Source organism: Nicotiana attenuata, unplaced genomic scaffold (genome assembly GCF_001879085.1).
Source record: "Nicotiana attenuata strain UT unplaced genomic scaffold, NIATTr2, whole genome shotgun sequence".
In the NCBI taxonomy this organism is placed as follows: domain Eukaryota; kingdom Viridiplantae; phylum Streptophyta; class Magnoliopsida; order Solanales; family Solanaceae; genus Nicotiana; species Nicotiana attenuata.
This window is the reverse complement of record NW_017674100.1, coordinates 87,294-108,743: the sequence shown is the minus strand read 5'-3', so window position 1 is coordinate 108,743 and position 21,450 is coordinate 87,294. Positions and strand designations below refer to the sequence as shown.

General features: G+C 38.3%; 2 protein-coding genes across 2 annotated transcripts; both read right to left on the bottom strand.

The window, feature by feature from the left end:
* Nucleotides 1-4,308: 4,308 nt before the first annotated feature.
* Nucleotides 4,309-6,007, bottom strand: LOC109218006 (glucan endo-1,3-beta-glucosidase, acidic-like). Its single transcript, XM_019382314.1, has 2 exons — nt 5,932-6,007; nt 4,309-5,310 (listed from the first exon to the last, which is right to left on the bottom strand). Exons 1-2 carry the CDS (start codon nt 5,993-5,995, stop codon nt 4,364-4,366), a joined length of 1,011 nt encoding a protein of 336 aa, XP_019237859.1. The 5' UTR covers nt 5,996-6,007; the 3' UTR covers nt 4,309-4,363.
* Nucleotides 6,008-8,705: 2,698 nt separating this feature from the next.
* Nucleotides 8,706-21,142, bottom strand: LOC109218005 (glucan endo-1,3-beta-glucosidase, acidic-like). Its single transcript, XM_019382313.1, has 3 exons — nt 20,909-21,142; nt 12,036-12,174; nt 8,706-9,652 (listed from the first exon to the last, which is right to left on the bottom strand). Exons 1-3 carry the CDS (start codon nt 21,140-21,142, stop codon nt 8,706-8,708), a joined length of 1,320 nt encoding a protein of 439 aa, XP_019237858.1.
* Between the last annotated feature and the right edge of the window lie 308 nt (nt 21,143-21,450).

Here is a 21,450-nt window from a genome sequence, read left to right as displayed (position 1 = left end):
TTTATTATCAAGGTTGAGATAAATTAGTATTTCCGGTTGTTAGTGGGTTGAGTAGTAATGGTGGAGACTCGTTTTGGTTGATTGATTGATTGTCAATTGTTGGTATGATATTAGGATGTTTGGTTGTTGATTTCTAATACAGGTTTATTTTTGGGATAGTCCAAAAACAGGAAAAACTCTGTCCGATTTTCTGAAAAATACCGATGAGGCTTACTTGGGGGCACTTGCTCCTAGGTGCCGGTCATGATCCTAAATTGGGTCGTGACAATTTGGTTTAATTTTACCTCTTTCAAATTAAGCTTGATAAATGAATAATATTTTCAAGAAAAGAAATTTACACATTTAAGGACAAACACAAATATATCACGATCTTTCTGAAATTAATCCCAAGTGATAATAATTCATGTTTCTTTTGTTGTACTTTATTGTAGAACTTATGAATTGTGCAATAAGATGTCTGAACTCCAAGAAACAAACTTATAAGAGAAATTTGTGGGTAAAATCAGGCAAATAATCGATGAAACTTCGTACGGATAATTATTTTTTTAGCTAAAGATGTATCATTTGATATTTAAAAATTTAAAAATTAAAATAAAATTGATTTAAGTAAAAAACAAATCTATCTAATTAAATTTTCACAGTTCATCTTCATAATTAAGATGATTTTCAATCAGTTTGACCTTGATAAACAAGTCATCCTACAAGAATCCATATTTATAATTCACAAAACTTGCATGTACCTTATTCTTTCATGTATAATTACTTACTCAACACATCTTTAAAATATTATTATTATTATTAATTTATAAAATCATATATTACTTTATTCGGCATACACGTGCAACGCACGTGTCGAGAAAATAGTGTATATATATATATATATATATATATATATATATATATATATATATACATATATATGATAATTCAAGACAGGGATCCAATGTTTACAATTTGTCCAAAACCAAAATTAAAAGATGTAAAGCTAAAGCTAAAGCTAAGAAGTATGCAAATGTTAGCTATTACAACAGATATCATAGTCAACTCCCAACATATGGTGGTGTGTGTATCCACAAGCCAAGGGCAAAACCACAAAGTAGCACCTTTAACGCTCTCACCAAGAGCCAAGTTTTGCATTCCAAACGACATGGCAAATGTGAATCTCCAACCAACACCATCCACTTCTAGAGCTAACCTACCTTCCAAGTATCATATGATTGCTTTGAAACACAGCATGTAGTTCTATTTTCTGGACTTCAAGACGTAGCATGATCGATCGTCATTTTCGGTACTAATGAACAGTTTCAATTGACGGCAAAACCATGTAGTTTGATCCAGCTTCATGCTCAATGACCTAGGCTGCCAGTGAACATAAGTGTAGAAGCTTATTTCCTGCATTACAAAACTATCCCAAGCACTATCATGGCAACTCCAGACTGGGCATGTAACCATGCCAATACCACTGAAAACTGCCATAACAGTACCTAGATCCTCAAGAATAGACAAGTAACTTGTTAACCTGCTGGATTCCTGCTTGAATGTACCATTTGAGCCTTCTGAAGATTGTGTTAGTGTAAGGTAAAGTTCAACCTGCAAACTTAACCTGTCTCCAAGCTTAACAAAAACATAGCAGTAGCTTTGCTAATAAGTGCAATGTCTTATTGATCCCATGAGTGAATCTTTGCACAGACACTTATCCCCTATTCCTATTTGTGTTTCTCATCTTCCAAAGTTCCCAAGTAAGATTACATGAGTTGCATTATATAGAGGCTTTAACTTTGGACAACAATCAGCATTCCATCATGCCCTAATCACCTGATGTACCTGCACCAATGGAACAGTGATCCCAGCAGCATTAGAAAGGTCCTCCACACCTTATTTGCAGTACTCCAGTCATGAAAAGATGATTATCCTCTTGTGGTGCTGTGCAGCACCAACACCTGGACATATAAATGTACTCTTGCCTTCTCCAAATATCATCTATAGCCAGTTTGAATCTCCATAACCTCCAGAGAAAGAAAGATATCTTGAATGACAGTCCCTTTATCCACATATTTTTGAATTCAGGAATAGGATTTGCCCTATGCCTTACAAGATGCCAAGCACTACTCACATTAAACCTATAAGAAGTAGTAGGTTTCCACCAAGGCCTATCCCAGAGTTCATCACTTCCTTCAAACCGTACATGTTGCTTGATGTGATCTGCAATGTCTTTTGTAAATGGGTCAATCAACTCCTCATTCCAACCATCTTCTTGCCTTAGTTCAACCACCTCTTCTAACTCCTCATTAATGTGAAAATCAGGAGGCACTAGGTGATACAAAGCTCCTAGACCTGTCCAGTTTTCATGCCAAACATTACTGGTTCCAGCCTTCATCTCCCACCAAATCTCATGCTCCACTTCCTGTCTAGCATTCAACATTTGTTTCCAAATATGTGATCCTTTCTTAATTTGTACTACTGTAGGCAACTCCTTTTTGTAGTATTTATTCCACATGAAATTTGACCACAAAGACTTTGTGGTCCTAAACCTCCACCAGAGCTTTACAAGCAGTGTTAAACCTCCACCACAGCTTTGCAAGCAGTGCTTTGGAGACATCAAACAATGATCTAAAACCCAACCCTTCTTCCTCCTTTGGAAGACACAACTTCTGCCATGATGCCCAATGCCTGCTTATCCCTTCCTCATTTGTACTCCAAAAGAACCTTGCAAACAGTTTATGTAAATGTTCTATGATATTCTTAGGTGGATCCAGTACTAAGAGAATGTGTATAGGCATACTTTGAAGAACACTACCTATCAAGGTAGCCTTACCTCCAAAAGATAGCAGATTCCCTTTCCATGAATGTAACTTAGCCTTCACTTTTTCAGTAAGATCATCATAATACTCCTTCCTCCTCCTGGTATAGAATATAGAGCATCCTAGATAAGTAAAAGGAAAAGCACCTCTAGTGAAGCGTGTGGGATCCCCAACTGTTTGGAACAATGCATTGGATGCCTTAGAGTGCATATTATATGAGCTTTTTGCCTTATTGATCAACTGCCTGAAATCTTCTCATAGTCATTCAACACTGCCATGATCTTCTTCAAAGATTCTGTATGGGCTGATGCAAATATGATGGTATCATTAGCATATGCAAGATGATTTAAGGGGTCAGTCCACTTTGGCATCCCAAAACCTATAAATGATTTGTCATCAAACAACTTGTTCAATGACCTAGATAGAACCTCAGCTAATAGGACGAACATGGAAGGAGACAATAGATCTCCTTGCTTCACACCTCTAGAAGATTTGAAGAACCCTGAGGACTGGCCATTAACCAATATAGAATACCGATTATTGGACAGTAAAATCCATATCATGTTGATGAAGTATTCAGTAAACCCCATTTTCCTCAACACATGTAACAAAAACTTCCAGGACACCCTATCATATGCCTTAGTCATATCAAGTTTTATGACTACATTAGCAGGCTTGGCCCTCAATCTAATATCGGTAACAATCTCTTGAGTTAGTANTATATTGCTTCTTGACTAAATTCTAACTGAGTAAAATTAGTGTAATCTTTACTGTATAATTATAGTTTGGTAAAAACTTTATTATATACCCATTGGTGCACTTTGACTTTGAAAACTCTTTTTGGAAGAGGCTTAATCACCATTAGTAGATGATACAAACTTAAAATCTATACTAAAAACAGATTTCTTAAATTAAAAATAACCAGCGAATGTATAATATATTCATTGTCCATGTATAATATATGTATAACCATATACAATCAGTACATAATCTTTGCATACGACTAGAAAAAAATAATTATTGAATTCGACCGGCTCGTGTAAAGCTCCCGAGTTGAAACAAGGAAATCAAACTAGATCATTTTAGAAATAACTAGTCACTAGTCACGCGTGTGTTACACGTGTATCACTTGTTAACATTTACATATTTTATATATCAAGTCATGAAAAGCTAAATAGAACAAGTTTCATGTTTTTTCGTTAAGATTTAATCGTTTATTTTTCTTTTCTCTTTTTTTGTTTCCACCAATAACCGTTGAAACTTCAATATGATTCACTATTCCTTTTCGCAATTCTTTTAGATTAACGACGTATTAGAATTTATAGAATACATATAGAGGAGTAAACATTACTAATAAATAAAGAACAAATAAGCAATTAAACAATTAATTAGACTGCATAAATAAATTTTAATAAAGGTGGTAGGCATATAGATATGAACGACATATTTCAGGAACTAACTTCTTTCATGTATTCTTCCATACATAACAAATTTTTATTGAGACAGTAGTTTTCACCTAAAATCATTGAAGAATTACAAATTTTGTAAAATCAAATGCTTTTCTAGAATTTAAGATTATACTTGGGAGTTTTATCAGGATGGAAAACTCCAAAATGCTTCTCAGTCTCGGCCCCGATCTTAATATTTTCATCAAACATAGCAAACAAATAAGTTTCTATAGCAGTTCCAGGCTTGTGTGGAGTTCCTGCACCTGACTTCACATGACTAATCAAATTAGTGTAATAAGTTCCGCCATTATCTATGCTTGCTCCATCTCCACCAGCAGATGGCCATCCACTTTCCGAAACAACAATTGGCAAGTTTTCTCCGCCAGCTTTCTCAACTGCATAATAAGTTGCATCCAACATAGCGTCGAAAAGATTATGATAGCCTGATGGATCAGGATTTTGTTGTGTAAATAGTGCATAAGGGAGTGGCACATGAGCAGGATCGCCAAGATAACCAAAATATGGATATATATTTGCTAAGACAGGCAAGTTATTCTGTTTCAGGAACCCGATAAGTGGGTTAATGAAATCGCTTATATCGCCTCTAAATACTGACTCAGAAGGAGGATATGTGTTCGTCAAAATACCCGTCTCTATAGCCGTTGAGACCTTAACTTGAAGTTGAAATTTCGTTATCGCCTGTTGCACGTTTTGTAACGCGGGGAGAAGAAAGGGAGCAAATTTAGATGTTGCAACATTACTAGGGGATACTTCATTTCCAACATTAATATATTTGAACTTAACATCTGGGGAATAAGCCACAATATTTGCATTAACCCAATTTGCAGCTGCATTTGGATCTGTTAAAGCTTCAAGATTATCATTAGGAATATCAACAATTATTTCAATGTTACTTCCCTTAAGAGCAGTCAGTGTTTCAGCAATTGGATCATAAACTCTCATATTTGTTATGCCATTAGCTTTATAAAAATTTACAACATCTTGTGCTGATGGTAAGTTGTTACCATTTCTCCCATAGCATACTCCAATAGGTTGTGCCTCTGCATAGTGTAAATAAATGAATTTATTGTAGAATCAGCCAAAAATTGTAATAAAGGGATTCAAAAAGGTCATACTTGCGACCTAAACCAATTTTCTAAACTACTTATGTCACTAAAATGGAAATTTTTTCTATGTCGGGGAAAGATTCAAAAGTTTATATGCATAGAAAATTGTTATTCTCGCATTATTTACACAGTACTCCAACGAAAGGGATTCAATTGAACCCCTTCATTAGTCGTGCCTCCGCCATTACATAAGTACCCAAGTTGACACCCTTTGAAACTAAAGCACCTATTCTACATAAGATTTTACGTTATCGATATAGTTTAATCAATTCTAATAGTTTGTTGACTATTTTTTCAAGCGACCAATCAATATTAATAAAAGAGGGTTACCTATAATTACATTTTAAGTAATCGAGTTACATAAATATTTGTATATCAATAATACATAGAACTTAAACTCGTCTATATAAATTACGTGACAGAAAAAGTGATTTGGTTTATTTCCTAATCATGCATAAAGCATAGGGGATACTTCATTATTTGAAGGTATAGAAAAAAATAATAACAATAAAATGTTAAAAGTAAAACCAAGATAATGAGATGAGGAGAAAATACCTATTATTTGAAGGTATGTCATTACCATACCAACAAATACAAACATGAACAAGTTAGCCATCATGAAAAAGCAATAAGAAACAAATTATGAAATGTAAAGTGTAGGAAAAAGACTAGAGGATGGCTTCTTATATAGGGGAAAAATGACTAGAGTGTAATACTAAAATTAGTTACTGCAATTTGGTCAAAGTTAGAAATATGTAAAGTCATTTAATATATAAACATATAAGCTTATATCACATGTACAGTATTGGAAATTATTTGATGGAGTAATTGAGAATTTGAGTTCAGATTTACTACTCCATTATTTATGAGTGGTCCCTCAGAATTTTGGAATATGATTAGAGCATGACTAACTTTTTAATATATATCTAATATCATGATAATATTATGTTTTTTTTTTTACTACATTGTGTTAGATGTCTAGCAATAGTTTATTTACATTTTAGATCAAAATTTAAATGAATTTGAAACCGCAGTTTAAATGCTATGTCAATTTTAAAATATTGATATATATTCCACGAGAAGTAGCACAACAAAGAAGAAGAAGAAGTAGTCATTCACGACGTGCATTGACTACGTAAAAAATATTTACACAATCAAATTATTAATTAACTATAAATAGGTTATTCACGGTAAAAAAAAAATTGAAGACTAACCAAAAATTGAATGAAAACGAAAAAAAAACCATTTTTTTGTTTTATTTGGTTTACGTTTGATTTTAAGCAAAAAATAATCGACAAAAATCGAATCGATATAGTTTCTGTTATATTTGGTTCAAGTATTAAAACGTTGATTTGGTTTTTTTTTAAGCAAAAATTGATCCAAACGGAATGATGAACACCCCTAAGGCCCTAATAATTTACCGACTGTGTAAAAGTTTTTACACCACTATTGGCTAATAATTTTTTTTTTTTAAAAAAAAAAAATAGATGTTATGATTCAAGTAAACTCAAACTTGAAAGATTTTAAATTATGATAATCCATCATTTACTCACTTTCTATTAGTGTTTCACTCAATCTTGATTCTCATCCATTGCTTCTTTGACTCAATTCTAATTAGTAAAGGTTAGTGTAATCTTGATTATATAATTATAATTTGGTAAAAAGTCCACATTAATGAGTATATGCTAAATTTCTTGGTTCTCAGCCAATCTAGTATTGTTTCTGCTGAAACTTTCTTTCTTAGTCTGTTTTAAAAAGTATTATCAACGTATTGAAATGTATTTTCTTTCTTTTCCATACAGGGAATTGTAGATGAATCTCTAGTTGACACATTNAAACCGCCTTGACTCATGATCTTTAAAACCTAAAACTTCAATCTCACAATATTTTGCAAATTTGCAGGATAAGGCTGCGTACGATAGACTCTTGTGGTCCGGCCCTTCCCCGGACCCCGCGCATAGCGGGAGCTTAGTGCACCGGGCTGCCCTTTATGTCTCTAACAGGTATGAAAGAGGCAGAAGCCGAGAAGATATAATCAGCAACTTGCCAACTGATGTAATATATTGTATTCTTGGGAAAATGCTTATACGTGATGCTGTAAGAACGAGTGTGTTATCAAATTAAAGAAGTGGAGATTTTACTACTTGAACATTCCAGAGTTAGTTTTTGATGAAGAATTCTGCAAAGAACTTAAAGACATTGCAAGAAAGAAATCTCGTGTATATCGATTTGATGAATACCGTGAATATATGTATCAATTTGATAAAATTGTCACCAAGTCTCTTATGTTTCATCTTGGTCGAATAGAGAGATTTAAAGTTTGTATTCCTGATTTCAAGTCATGTAGGAGGGTTCTTGATGTTCTTGATTTGAACAAATGGATATTATACTTGTTTTCGAAGAACATCAAGAAACTAACCTTAAAACACAAGGACAAAAACATTGAACGTCTTAGGTTACCTACTTGTTTCACTCAGTCTCGATTCTCATCCATTATATTGCTTCTTTGACTAAATTCTAACTGAGTAAAATTAGTGTAATCTTTACTGTATAATTATAGTTTGGTAAAAACTTTATTATATACCCATTGGTGCACTTTGACTTTGAAAACTCTTTTTGGAAGAGGCTTAATCACCATTAGTAGATGATACAAACTTAAAATCTATACTAAAAACAGATTTCTTAAATTAAAAATAACCAGCGAATGTATAATATATTCATTGTCCATGTATAATATATGTATAACCATATACAATCAGTACATAATCTTTGCATACGACTAGAAAAAAATAATTATTGAATTCGACCGGCTCGTGTAAAGCTCCCGAGTTGAAACAAGGAAATCAAACTAGATCATTTTAGAAATAACTAGTCACTAGTCACGTGTGTGTTACACGTGTATCACTTGTTAACATTTACATATTTTATATATCAAGTCATGAAAAGCTAAATAGAACAAGTTTCATGTTTTTTCGTTAAGATTTAATCGTTTATTTTTCTTTTCTCTTTTCTTGTTTCCACCAATAACCGTTGAAACTTCAATATGATTCACTATTCCTTTTCGCAATTCTTTTAGATTAACGACGTGCTAGAATTTATAGAATACATATATAGGAGTAAACATAAAGAACAAATAAGCAATTAAACAATTAATTAGACTGCATAAATAAATTTTAATAAAGGTGGTAGGCATATAGATATGAACGACATATTTCAGGAACTAACTTCTTTCATGTATTCTTCCATACATAACAAAAAATTTTATTGAGACAGTAGTTTTCACCTAAAATCATTGAAGAATTACAAATTTTGTAAAATCAAATCCTTTTCTAGAATTTAAGATTATACTTGGGAGTTTTATCAGGATGGAAAACTCCAAAATGCTTCTCAGTCTCGGCCCCGATCTTAATATTTTCATCAAACATAGCAAACAAATAAGTTTCTATAGCAGTTCCAGGCTTGTGTGGAGTTCCTGCACCTGACTTCACATGACTAATCAAATTAGTGTAATAAGTTCCGCCATTATCTATGCTTGCTCCATCTCCACCAGCAGATGGCCATCCACTTTCCGAAACAACAATTGGCAAGTTTTCTCCGCCAGCTTTCTCAACTGCATAATAAGTTGCATCCAACATAGCGTCGAAAAGATTATGATAGCCTGATGGATCAGGATTTTGTTGTGTAAATAGTGCATAAGGGAGTGGCACATGAGCAGGATCGCCAAGATAACCAAAATATGGATATATATTTGCTAAGACAGGCAAGTTATTCTGTTTCAGGAACCCGATAAGTGGGTTAATGAAATCGCTTATATCGCCTCTAAATACTGACTCAGAAGGAGGATATGTGTTCGTCAAAATACCCGTCTCTATAGCCGTTGAGACCTTAACTTGAAGTTGAAATTTCGTTATCGCCTGTTGCACGTTTTGCAACGCGGGGAGAAGAAAGGGAGCAAATTTAGATGTTGCAACATTACTAGGGGATACTTCATTTCCAACATTAATATATTTGAACTTAACATCTGGGGAATAAGCCACAATATTTGCATTAACCCAATTTGCAGCTGCATTTGGATCTGTTAAAGCTTGAAGATTATCATTAGGAATATCAACAATTATTTCAATGTTACTTCCCTTAAGAGCAGTCAGTGTTTCAGCAATTGGATCATAAACTCTCATATTTGTTATGCCATTAGCTTTATAAAAATTTACAACATCTTGTGCTGATGGTAAGTTGTTACCATTTCTCCCATAGCATACTCCAATAGGTTGTGCCTCTGCATCATAAAAAAATAAATTTATTGTAGAATCAGCCAAAAATTGTAATAAAGGGATTCAAAAAGTTCATACTTGCGACCTAAACCAATTTTCTAAACTACTTATGTCACTAAAATGGAAATTTTTTCTATGTCGGGGAAAGATTCAAAAGTTTATATGCATAGAAAATTGTTATTCTCGCATTATTTACACAGTACTCCAACGAAAGGGATTCAATTGAACCCCTTCATTAGTCGTGCCTCCGCCATTACATAAGTACCCAAGTTGACACCCTTTGAAACTAAAGCACCTATTCTACATAAGATTTTACGTTATCGATATAGTTTAATCAATTCTAATAGTTTGTTGACTATTTTTTCAAGCGACCAATCAATATTAATAAAAGAGGGTTACCTATAATTACATTTTAAGTAATCGAGTTACATAAATATTTGTATATCAATAATACATAGAACTTAAACTCGTCTATATAAATTACGTGACCAGAAAAAGGATTGGTTTATTTCCTAATGCATGCCATAAGCATAGGGATACTTCATTATTTGAAGTAATACGAAAAAATAACAATAATAATGTTAAAAGTAACCCATAGATTAATGAATTGAGGAGAAATACCTATTATTTGAAAGGTAGTCATTACCTATACAACAAATACAAACATGAACAAAGTTAGCATCATGAAAAAAAGCAATAAGAAACTAAATTTGAAATAAAAGTGTAGGAAATAAAACTAGAAGGATGCTTCTTAGTATAGGGGAAAAATACAGAGTGTAATACTAAAATTAGTTTATGATTTGTCAAAGTTTAGAAATATGGTAAAGTCATTTATATATATAAACATATAGCTTATATCACATGTACAAGTTTGGGAAATTATTTGATGGAGTAATTGAGGAATCTTGAGTTCAGATTTACCTAGCCAGTTTTATGAGTGGTCCTCAAATTTTGGAATTGATTAGAGCATGTACTAACTTTTTAATATATATCTAAGATATCATGATAATATTTGTTTTTTTTTTTTACTACATTGTGTTAGATGTCTAGCAATAGTTTTTAATTTACATTTTAGATCAAAATTTAAATGAATTGAAACCGAGTTTAAAATCTAGTCTCTTAAAATATTGATATATATTCCATGAGAAGTAGCACACAAAGAAGAAGAAGGAAGTAAGTCATTGCAATGACGTGCATTGACTACGTCAAAGTATTTACAAATCAAATATTTAATTAACTATAAATAGGTATTCCAGTAAAAAAATTGAAGACTAACAAAAATGAAGAAAACGAAAAAAAACCATTTTTTTGTTTTATTTGGTTTACGTTGATTAAGCAAAAAATAATCGACAAAAATCGAATGATTATGTCGCTGTTATATTTGGTTCAAGTTTAAAACGTTTGATTGGTTTTTTTTTAAACAAAATTGAATCCAAACGGAAGTGTGAACCCACCTAAGCCCCTAATAATTTTCGACTGTGTAAAAGTTTTTACAACTATGTGGCTAATAATTTATTTTTTTTTATACAAAAATAGTATGTTATGATTCAAGTAAACTCAACTTGATAGATTTTAAATTATGATAATCCATCATTTCTTCACTTTCTATTAGTTGTTTCAGCTCAATTCTTTGATTCTCATCATGCTTCTTTGACTCAATTCTAAATTAGTAAAGGTTAGTGTAATCTTGATTATATAATTATATTGTGGTAAAAAGTCACGATTGGTTTTGACACTCATTTTTGGAAGATGCTTTGTTATGAATTTCGAAGGGTTTATTATTCAATAAGATATCCATGTCGTATCGCGTTTGCGGAATAGCTGATACCGGGTGTATAGCTCGACGCACAACACCCTCTAGGAGATATATTAATAGGCATTTTCTCGTCTTTCAAAGTTAATATCACAACTGTTTAATTTTATATCGCTATTTTATTTTTTTGCTTAGTATTATACGATCCTCTTATATACTTTTTCTCCTATTTATTCAAGTCATTTGACAAAATAATACGTTTAAGAAATACAACAAAGATCACTTATTTTACTAATCAACCATTTTTTTTTTCTTTCCGCAGAAACTACACAGTATGCCCTCTAAAAAAATAGCCTGGATATATATATATATTATTATATATAATATATATATATATAATTATATATATATATATAACATATATATATAATATTATATATATATATATTCTATTAATATATGGTATACATATCTTATACATAAGCAATGTATATTTCTTGTATATTTAACTAACAAATATAATTATTTTTGGCCGACCGGCCAAATGTGTAACTTAGTTATAAATAGAGAAATATTCAGAAACCACTATGTTTTAGTGATTATTAGTTTGCTATAGCTACCATTTACTAAATTACTTCCTATAGCTATGTTTCCAGTTGCTATAGACTGTATTCTATGTATTTTTGCTACTGTATTCATTAATACAGTAGCAAAGCTCGGCAGAAAACAGGGGAGTCCAGCTAAGCAGAGAATGTATTCGACTGTATTCGCGAGCTGTATTTGTGAATACAGTACGGAATTTGCGAAAAAAAAGTTCTTCAGCTGTTTAAAAACGGTAAGTGAATCAATTAACACGATAGACTCCTAATATAACTCAACAAACTCAAATATAACACACAAAATTTGTATTTTCAGTTATAGAAAAGATTCTCAACCGAAAAACTCCGTAAAAACAGTGCAATCTCAGAGATTCAATCCATCCTTTCTTTTTTTAGTGGTATCTTTCTAAAATATTTTTTAGTGGTATCTTTACAAATAGATTTATATATTAAAATTATATAATTACATTGAATACAGTTAAATACATAAAAGTACATTGAATACATGAAGTATAGCAGGTCATCTATAGTGAAATACATATGAATACATAGTGCAGATACATTTGAATACATATATACATCTGAATACATAAATTATATTAATTAAAAAAATATATGAATACATTCTACAATACATTGAATACATAGTGTTGAATATATACTGCTAGACAAAATAATGAAACAAAGTGAAGCTTTGAAATTATATAACTACATTGAATACAGTTAAATACAGTGAATATATATTGAAAAAGTAGAAAAAACTAAAGACAGTGAATAAAATAAAATACATGGAATACAGGGAGATACGTTGAAATACAATGGAAAAAAAGGTAACAGACTCTTCAAGTTCCTCAGCCCCAAACTTTGTCCTCAATCTACCGATATTCAGGCCGCCGCCATGTTGGGCGTCCGTAACGACCCGACTGGTTGTTTTGAGCAATTGCGTCTGGTTCGGCAGTTTGAGGTCACGAGCAGTTTCATATTATGTGTATCAACTTGCGTACATGATATTGTGAGTGAGTGTTAATGCACGAAGGGTGATACCATGCCGATATTGTGAGTGTTAATGCACGAAGGTTGATACCGTGCCAATATTGCGAGTGTAAAAGCACGAAGGGTGATGTCGTGCCACATTATTGAGAGTAAAAGCACGAAGGGTGATGCCGTGCCACATTATTGAGAGTAAAAGCACGAAGGGTGATGTCGTGCTACATTATTGAGAGTAAAAGCACGAAGGGTGATGCCGTGCCACATTGTTCAGAGTAAAAGCACGAAGGGTGATGCCATGCACATTTCTATTTATGGATATGGTGAGGAAGAGTGATAAAGCACGAAGGGTGATGCCGTGCACTTTCTATTTGCTGTGTTTATTTGTTGTTATCAATTCAAGTGTTTAAACTGTTTAAATTCCTTACTGTTGTGATCCTTTGTGTTGGAATCTACAGTATTTTCAATACCTCGTCGTATATACTAACTTCGCCAAAATACTAACTTCGCCAATTCAAGCCTAATTCTACACCGGACCTCCAAAATCACTTCCGATCACGCTCCTAAGTCACAAATCATCCCCCAAAGCTAACCGAATCACCGGAAATCACATCCGAGCCCTCTAACTTGTAAGTCAACATTCGGTTGACTTTTCCAAACCAAACCTTCCTTAAAGAGACTAAGTGTCTCATTTCCTACCAAAACCTCCCCAACCAGCTCGATCACATAAGATACGGATAACGAAGCATAAAGAAGCTGAAAATAGGAAAAACGAAGCGGTAACTCACGTGACGACGGGTCGGGTCGTCACATCCTCCCCAACTAAAACAAATGCTCGTCCTCGAGCGGGTCAAGAAACATACCTGAAGCCTCAAACAGGTGAGGATATCTGCTCCGCATCTCCCGCTCGGTCTCCCAGGTAGCCTCCTCCACGGGCCGACCTCTCCACTGCACTTTCACCGAAGTTATATCCTTTGATCTCAACTTTCGAACCTGACGACCCAAAATAGCCACTGGCTCCACATCATAGGTCAAATCATCATCCAACGAACCGTGTTGAAGTCCAATACATGGGACGGGTCCCCAACATACTTCCGGAGCATAGATACATGAAATACCGGATGCACGCCCAACAAGCTGGGTGGCAAGGCAAGCTCATAAGCCACCTCCCCAATCCTCCTAAGTACCTCAAAAGGCCCAATAAACCGCGGACTCAACTTCCCTTTCTTTCCAAACCGCATAACACCCTTTATGGGCAAAACCTTCAGCAAGACCTTCTCACCAACCATATAAGACACATCTCGAACCTTCCGGTCTGCATAACTCTTCTGACGCGACTGTGCTGTACGAAGCCTCTCCTGAATCAGCTTCACCTTCTCCAAGGCATCCTGAACCAACTCTGTCCCCAATAGTCTAGCCTCGCCGGGCTCGAACCAACCAACTGGAGATCTACATCGCCTCCCATACAACGCCTCATACGAGGCCATCTGAATGCTCGATTGATAACTGTTGTTGTAGGCAAACTCTGCAAGCGGCAAAAACTCATCCCAAGAACCTCCAAAATCAATAACACAGGCACATAACATGTCTTCCAATATCTGAATGGTACGCTCGGACTGTCCGTCCGTCTGCGGATGAAACACTGTGCTCAACTCCACCTGAGTACCCAACTCTCTCTGCACGGCTCTCCAAAACTGCGTAAGTAAACTAAGTACCTTTATCTGAGATGAAAGAAACCGGAACACCGTGCAACCGGACAATCTCCCGGATATAAATCCCTGCCAATCGCTCTAAAGAATAGGTAGTACACACAGGGATGAAGTGCGCGGACTTGGTCAGCCGATCAAAAATCACCCAAATAGTATCAAATTTCCTCAAAGTCCGAGGAAGTCCAACAACAAAGTCCATAGTAATCCTCTCCCACTTCCACTCGGGAATATCCATCTGCTGAAGCAATCCACCAGGTCTCTGATGCTCATATTTCACCTGTTGACAATTGAGACACCGAGCCACAAATCCCACAATATCTTTCTTCATTCTTCTCCACCAATAGTGCTGCCTCAAATCCTGATACATCTTCGCGGCACTCGGATGAATGGAATACCGCGATCTATGGGCCTCCTCCAATATCAACTCTCGAAGCCCATCCACATTGGGCACACAAGTCCGGCCCTGCATCCTCAACACACCATCCTCACCAATGGTCACGTCTCTGGCATCATCATGCTGAACCATGTCCTTAAGGACAAGCAAATACGGATCATCATACTGGCGCTCTCTGATGCGATCATATAAGGAAGACCGAGAAACCACACAAGCCAACACCCGACTAGGCTCCGAAATATCTAGTCTCACCAACCGATTGACCAAGGCCTGAACATCAACTGCAAAGGGCCTCTCCCTAACTGGAATATATGCCAAACTCTCCATACTCACTGCCTTTCGGCTCAAAGCATCGGCCACTACATTGGCCTTCCCCGGGTGATACAGAATGGTAATATCATAATCCTTAAGTAACTCTAGCCACCTCCGCCGCCTCAAATTAAGATCCTTTTGCTTGAACAAATGCTGAAGACTGCGATGATCGGTGAATACCTCACAGGATACGCTATACAAGTAGTGCCTCCAAATCTTCAAAGCATGAACTATAGCAGCCAACTCCAAATCATGTACAGGGTAGTTCTTCTCGTGGGGCTTCAACTGACGAGAAGCATAGGCAATAACTCTAACCTCCTGCATCAATACACATCCAATCCCAACTCTCGAAGCATCACAATATACGGTATAAGAACCTGAAGCTGATGGCAAAACCAATACTGGAGCTGAGGTCAAAGCTGTCTTGAGCTTCTGAAAGCTCTCCTCGCACTCGTCCGACCATACAAATGGAGCCCCCTTCTGAGTCAACTTGGTCAAGGGCGATGCAATAGAGGAAAATCTCTGTGGCTGAGGTCGGTCTAGGCAAACTCTGCACCGCCTCTATCTTCTTCGGGTCGACCTGAATACCCTCGCTGGACACCACGTGCCCCAAGAAAGCCACTGAACTGAGCCAAAACTTACACTTGGAGAACTTCGCATAAAGCTTCTCCTCCCTCAATCTTTGCAATACAACTCGCAAATGCTGCGCATGTTCCTCCTGACTACGCGAGTACACCAGGATATCATCAATAAAAACAATAACGAACGAGTCCAGATAAGGCCGAAATACACTTCATCAAATGCATGAACGCTGCTGGGGCATTGGTCAGCCCAAAAGACATAACAAGAAACTCATAGTGCCCATATCTAGTCTTGAAAGCAGTTTTCATAACATCTGAATCCCTGATCTTCAACTGGTGATAGCCCGAACGGAGATCAATCTTGGAGAACAGCCTCGCTCCCTGAAGCTGGTCAAATAAATCATCAATGCGAGGCAGAGGATACTTGTTCTTCACTGTTACTTTGTTCAATTGCCTGTAGTCAATGCACATTCTCATGGTGCCATCCTTCTTCTTCACAAATAGAACCGGTGCACTCCACAGTGACACACTAGGCCGAATGAACCCTTTATCTAGGAGTTCCTGAAGCTGTTCCTTCAATTCTTTCAACTCCGCTGGTGCCATACGATATGGCGGAATGGAAATGGGTTGAGTGCCCGGCACCAGGTCAATACCAAAATTGATATCCCTTTCCGGTGGCATACCCGGCAGGTCTGCAGGAAATACATCGGGAAACTCCCTCACAACTGGGACAGAATCAATGCTAGGAGTCTCGGCTCCAACATCCCTCACAAAAGCTAGATATGAAAGGCAACCCTTACCAACTATACGCTGGGCCTTTAAGAATGAAATCACCCTACTAGAAACATAATCAGTCACACCATGCCACTCGATCTCGGTACACCCGGTATAGCCAAAGTGACTATCTTAGCATGACAGTCTAGAATAGCATGACACGAAGATAACCAGTCCATGCCCAAAATAACATCAAAATCCACCATGCTCAATAGCAATAGATCAACTCGGGTCTCCAGACCCCCAATAGTCACCAAACATGACCGATACACATGGTCTACAACAATAGTATCGCCCACCGGGGTAGATACATGAACAGGTGAAGCAAGACACCCTCGGGACGTACCCAAATGATGAGTAAAATATGAGGACACATAAGAATAGGTGGAACCGGGATCAAATAAGACTGAAGCATCTCTGTGGCAGACTGAAACAATACCTGTAATGATAGCATCTGAAGCAATGGCATTTGACCTGCCTGGAAGAGCATAAAAATGAGCCTGACCACCGCCTGATAGACCTCCACCTCTGGGGCGACCCTGGATGCCTGACCCTCACCCCTAGCTGGCTGGGCGGGTGCTGAAGAAACTGTACCAGAAGAAGAGGGCTGACCCCTCCGTTGAGATGAGCTAGCAGCACGACGAGGACACTGCCTCCACATATGTCCAAACTCTCCGCACTCAAAACAACTCCCAGGTGCTGGAGAATGGGACTGAAGGGAACCCCCCGCGCCGGAGTGACTAGCTGACGCACTCGGCCTGGAAGAACTCTGAACAGACGGGGCACGAGATGAACTCTGTGCTGGAAAAGCGCTGAGTGAAGGCTGACCCTGCTGAGAACCATGATAACCACGACCTGAAGATGCCCCACGATACTCGGGACGGGCTGACTGAGCGGGTCTGAAAGAACGACCCCTACCATGCTGGAACTGGACCCTCGAAGGAGCGCCACTGTAACTGCCAGAACCTCGAGGCCTCTTGGCCTCCCTCTCCTCTCGATCCTGACGGCGAACCGCCTCAATCTCTCGAGCTATATCAACCACCTCCTCGAATGTAGCACCCAATACTCTCTCTCTCTAGTCATAAGAACACGGAGATGGTAGTTAAGGCCATCAACAAATCTCCTGATCCGCTCACGATCAGTCGGAACCATCCAAATGGCATGACGAGCCAACTCTAAAAACCTCATCTCGTACTGAGACACAGTCATATCTCCCTGCCGTAGCCACTTAAACTGCCTGCGCAGCTCCTCCCTACGGGACTGCGGTACATACTTCTCCAAGAAGAGAGTGGAGAACTCCTGCCAAGTCAAAGGTGCTGCACCAGTCGGCCTACGCCTCTCATATGCCTCCCACCAAGTGAAGGCAGCCCAGTAAACTGAAAGGTGGTGAATGCCACACCACTAGACTCAAGAATCCCAGCTATACGGAGCATCCGCTGACACTTATCAAGAAAACCCTAGGCATCCTCGCCCTCACCACCACTGAATGTCAGAGGCTGGAGTCTACCAAACCTCTCAAGGCGACGCTACTCATCCTCAGGCATAGCTGGAACCCTGAACTCCTACACTGGTGCAACTGGCTGAGCTGGAGGTGCCTCTGGAGTCTGTAATCCCTGCACTACCTGCTCAGGTGTGCGAGCAGCGAGGGTCTGATTGCCTCCCCCAGCCTGCGAAGTAGCTGCTGCTGCTGTGGCTGAAACTGCTTGAGCCAGACTGCTGCAAACTGTCAAAATTAGAGCCAAGGCCTCCTGAAGACCCGGAATCACGATGGGCGCAGCTGGTGCCTGAACTGGTGCTGCTGGAGCCTAATCCTGAGCTGGGGCAACTGGTGGATCAACAGGCGCTGCCCCTGCTGCCCTGCCTCTGCCACGACCACGACCGCGTCCATGGCCTCTGGAGGCCTCAGTGGGTGGTACTGGTGGTCGCCCGCCACGTCGGGTAGCTCGTGTCCTCACCATCTGTGAGAGGATAGAATAAAGAGAAATTTAGTACTCGGATCAAAAAGTTCGCACGATAAGAATTTCAAGAATGTGAAGTTTTCCTAAAGGTTCTGCAGCCTCCCGAGGATAAGTACAGACGTCTCCGTACCGATCCACGAGACTCTACTAAACCAGCTCATGACTCGTGAGACCTAGTAACCTAAGCTCTGATACCAACTTGTCACGACCCAATTCCCGAACCCGGCCGTGATGGCGCCTCTCGTGAAGACAAGGCTAGCCAGAACAACGCAAATACCTCTTTTTAAACAATTAAATTAACATTTAATAAATCTAAAACATGTTTAGGATAGCCATAAATGCGGAAACAACGATAATAACCAGGGAAACCATCCCGACACAGCCCAAACCGGGGTGTCACAAGTCATGAGCTACTACAGAGTTTGCTATAAGTCTACAAAGTATGATATTTGATACAATAGTCTGAAGAGAAACATAAATGATAGAGGATAAGGGAGACAAGGGGCTGCGGACGTCAACAGCTACCTCGTAACTCCAACTTGCTGCCTGGTCTGGAAGGAATCAGTGCTCAGGTGCGGACTCTGCTATGCCTGAATCTGCACACATGGTGCAGGGAGTAATGTGAGTACTCCGACCCAGTGAGTAATAACAATAAATAATTACCGAAGGCAAGAAAACACATAACTGCACAAGGCAATTCTATATCAGGCAGTAAATCACTTAAAGCCGTAAAACAGTAAAGAGTCAAATGAAATCTTTTTTTTTTAAAACAGGTAAAACAACAAGTAAATAGTGAGTAGAAATCTGCCCCTCGGGCCCAGTATCAATTGCTCAGAACAGTATCAGCCCCTCGGTTTAGTATCAGTCACTCAGCATAGCATCAGCCCCTCGGGCTCACTCTCAGTCACTCAGCATAATATCAGCCCCTCGGGCTCACTCTCAGATCATATGGGTACCCGCGCTCACTGTGGGTGTGCAGACTCCGGAGGGGCCCCTTGCGGCCCAAGCGCTATATCAACATAAGGCCTGAAAGCCTTCTCACATCACTCATAAGGCTTGAAAGCCTCCTCACATCACTCAAGCCACCTCGTATCATATAAATGTATCTCAGGCCCTCGGCCTCATATCACTCAGCATATCCTCACATATGGCCCTCGGCCTCACTTAGTCCAGAGAACATCATAAGCCCCTCGGGCATCAATAAGATAGTAATGCTCAGCCCAAACAACAGTGGAAATATCATTTAAGTCTCAAAATTCAATTAAAGCGGCTGAGTTTGTAAAACAGTATAATCAACATGACTGAGTTCAAGTAGTATATCAAAATACTCAGGAAACAGTGATAAAAATACACGAAGGATTCAAGTAGTCGGCATGAAGCCCAAAATATGGCAATAGGCCCAAGTCATGTTGACAATAAACACATCTCAGTCAAATACGCGGTAAAAACATAAGTCGGGACGGACCAAGTCACAATCCCCAATAGTAAACAACCCCGCAGTTGTCATTAAGCGCGTGTTTCACCTCAATATAGCACTACGTTGTGCAAAATCCGGGGTTTCAAACCCTCAGGACATCATTTACTATCATTACTCACCTCAAGCCGGCCAAAATCCTAGCTCGTTATGACCTTGCCTCCCAAATCGGCCTCCTCGCGCGTCGTATCTGATCAAAACCACAGCGAATACATCACAATAGGCTAAGGGAACATAACCCAATCGAAAAGAATCGAAAAACATCGAAAATCACGAAATTTGCAAAACCCGAGCCCCGGGCCCACTTCTCAAATTTCAGAAAATTTTACATCAGCGGATTCCTTATCTCGCCACGAGTCTATACATACCAAGAACTCCCAAATCCGAGCTCAAATGCCCATCAAAACCAATTTAAAATTTCAAAACTCAAGCCCTAGTTCTTTCCCCCTTTTTGATTAATTTTCATGAATTTCTAGGTTGATTCTACAATTAAATCATGTTTTTTATTTCATAAAACTCACCTCCAATCAATCCCAGTCGAAATCCCCTTCAATTCCCGTCCAAAAGCTCTCAAGGATGCTCAAAAATGGTGGAACAATAGCTTAGCTCGCGGAACAAAATGAAACTTTAAAACCCTTCTGCCCAGACATTTTTCGCATCTGCGATCCAAGCACCGCATCTGCGGTTTCCGCTTTTGCGGAATTCTTTCGCTTCTGCGGCCATTCTCTTAAGCCAAGACCTCTTCTGCAGTCGCAAATCCGCATCTGCGGCTTCCGCATCTACGGCTACCATCCGCTTCTGCGGAAATTCCCACATGCCTAAAATCCGCATCTGCGATGCCATCGCTGCATCTGCGACACCGCAGATGCGGCTCCACGCCCAAATCTGCGAAAAACCAACCTTCCAAGAAAACTCGCACCTACGATCCTCCTTCCCGCATCTGCGAGACCGCATCTGCGGTCCCAATTCCGCAGATGCGGAAATACCAGAACCAGAAATTTCTGCAATACACAAGTCCAAAAATTCATCCCGATAGCCATCCGAAATCACCCCGAGGCCCCCGGAACCTCAACCAAAAGTGCCAACCCATCCTAAAACATTATTCAAACTTGCTCCAATCATCAAAACACCTCAAACAACACCAAAACCATCAAATTACATCGGATTCAAGCCTAAGTTCTTCTAAAACTTCCGAAACACACATTCGATCAAAAACCCAACCAAAACACCTCCGAATGACCTGAAATTTTGCACACACATCC

What these genes read in the sequence shown, in the direction of transcription:
- LOC109218006 (XM_019382314.1), bottom strand. Translation starts at nt 5,995, where the DNA reads ATGATGGCTAACTTGTTCATGTTTGTATTTGTTGGTATGGTAATGACA. An exon ending in GACATACCTTCAAATAATAG is followed by an intron (nt 5,311 to 5,931) that starts GTATTTTCTCCT and finishes TACACTATGCAG; the next exon opens with AGGCACAACCTATTGGAGTA.
- LOC109218005 (XM_019382313.1), bottom strand. Translation starts at nt 21,142, where the DNA reads ATGCGGTCTCGCAGATGCGGGAAGGAGGATCGTAGGTGCGAGTTTTCT. An exon ending in GGTCTTGGCTTAAGAGAATG is followed by an intron (nt 12,175 to 20,908) that starts GCCGCAGAAGCG and finishes TCACAAATACAG; the next exon opens with CTCGCGAATACAGTCGAATA. An exon ending in TGGAAACATAGCTATAGGAA is followed by an intron (nt 9,653 to 12,035) that starts GTAATTTAGTAA and finishes TTTATGATGCAG; the next exon opens with AGGCACAACCTATTGGAGTA.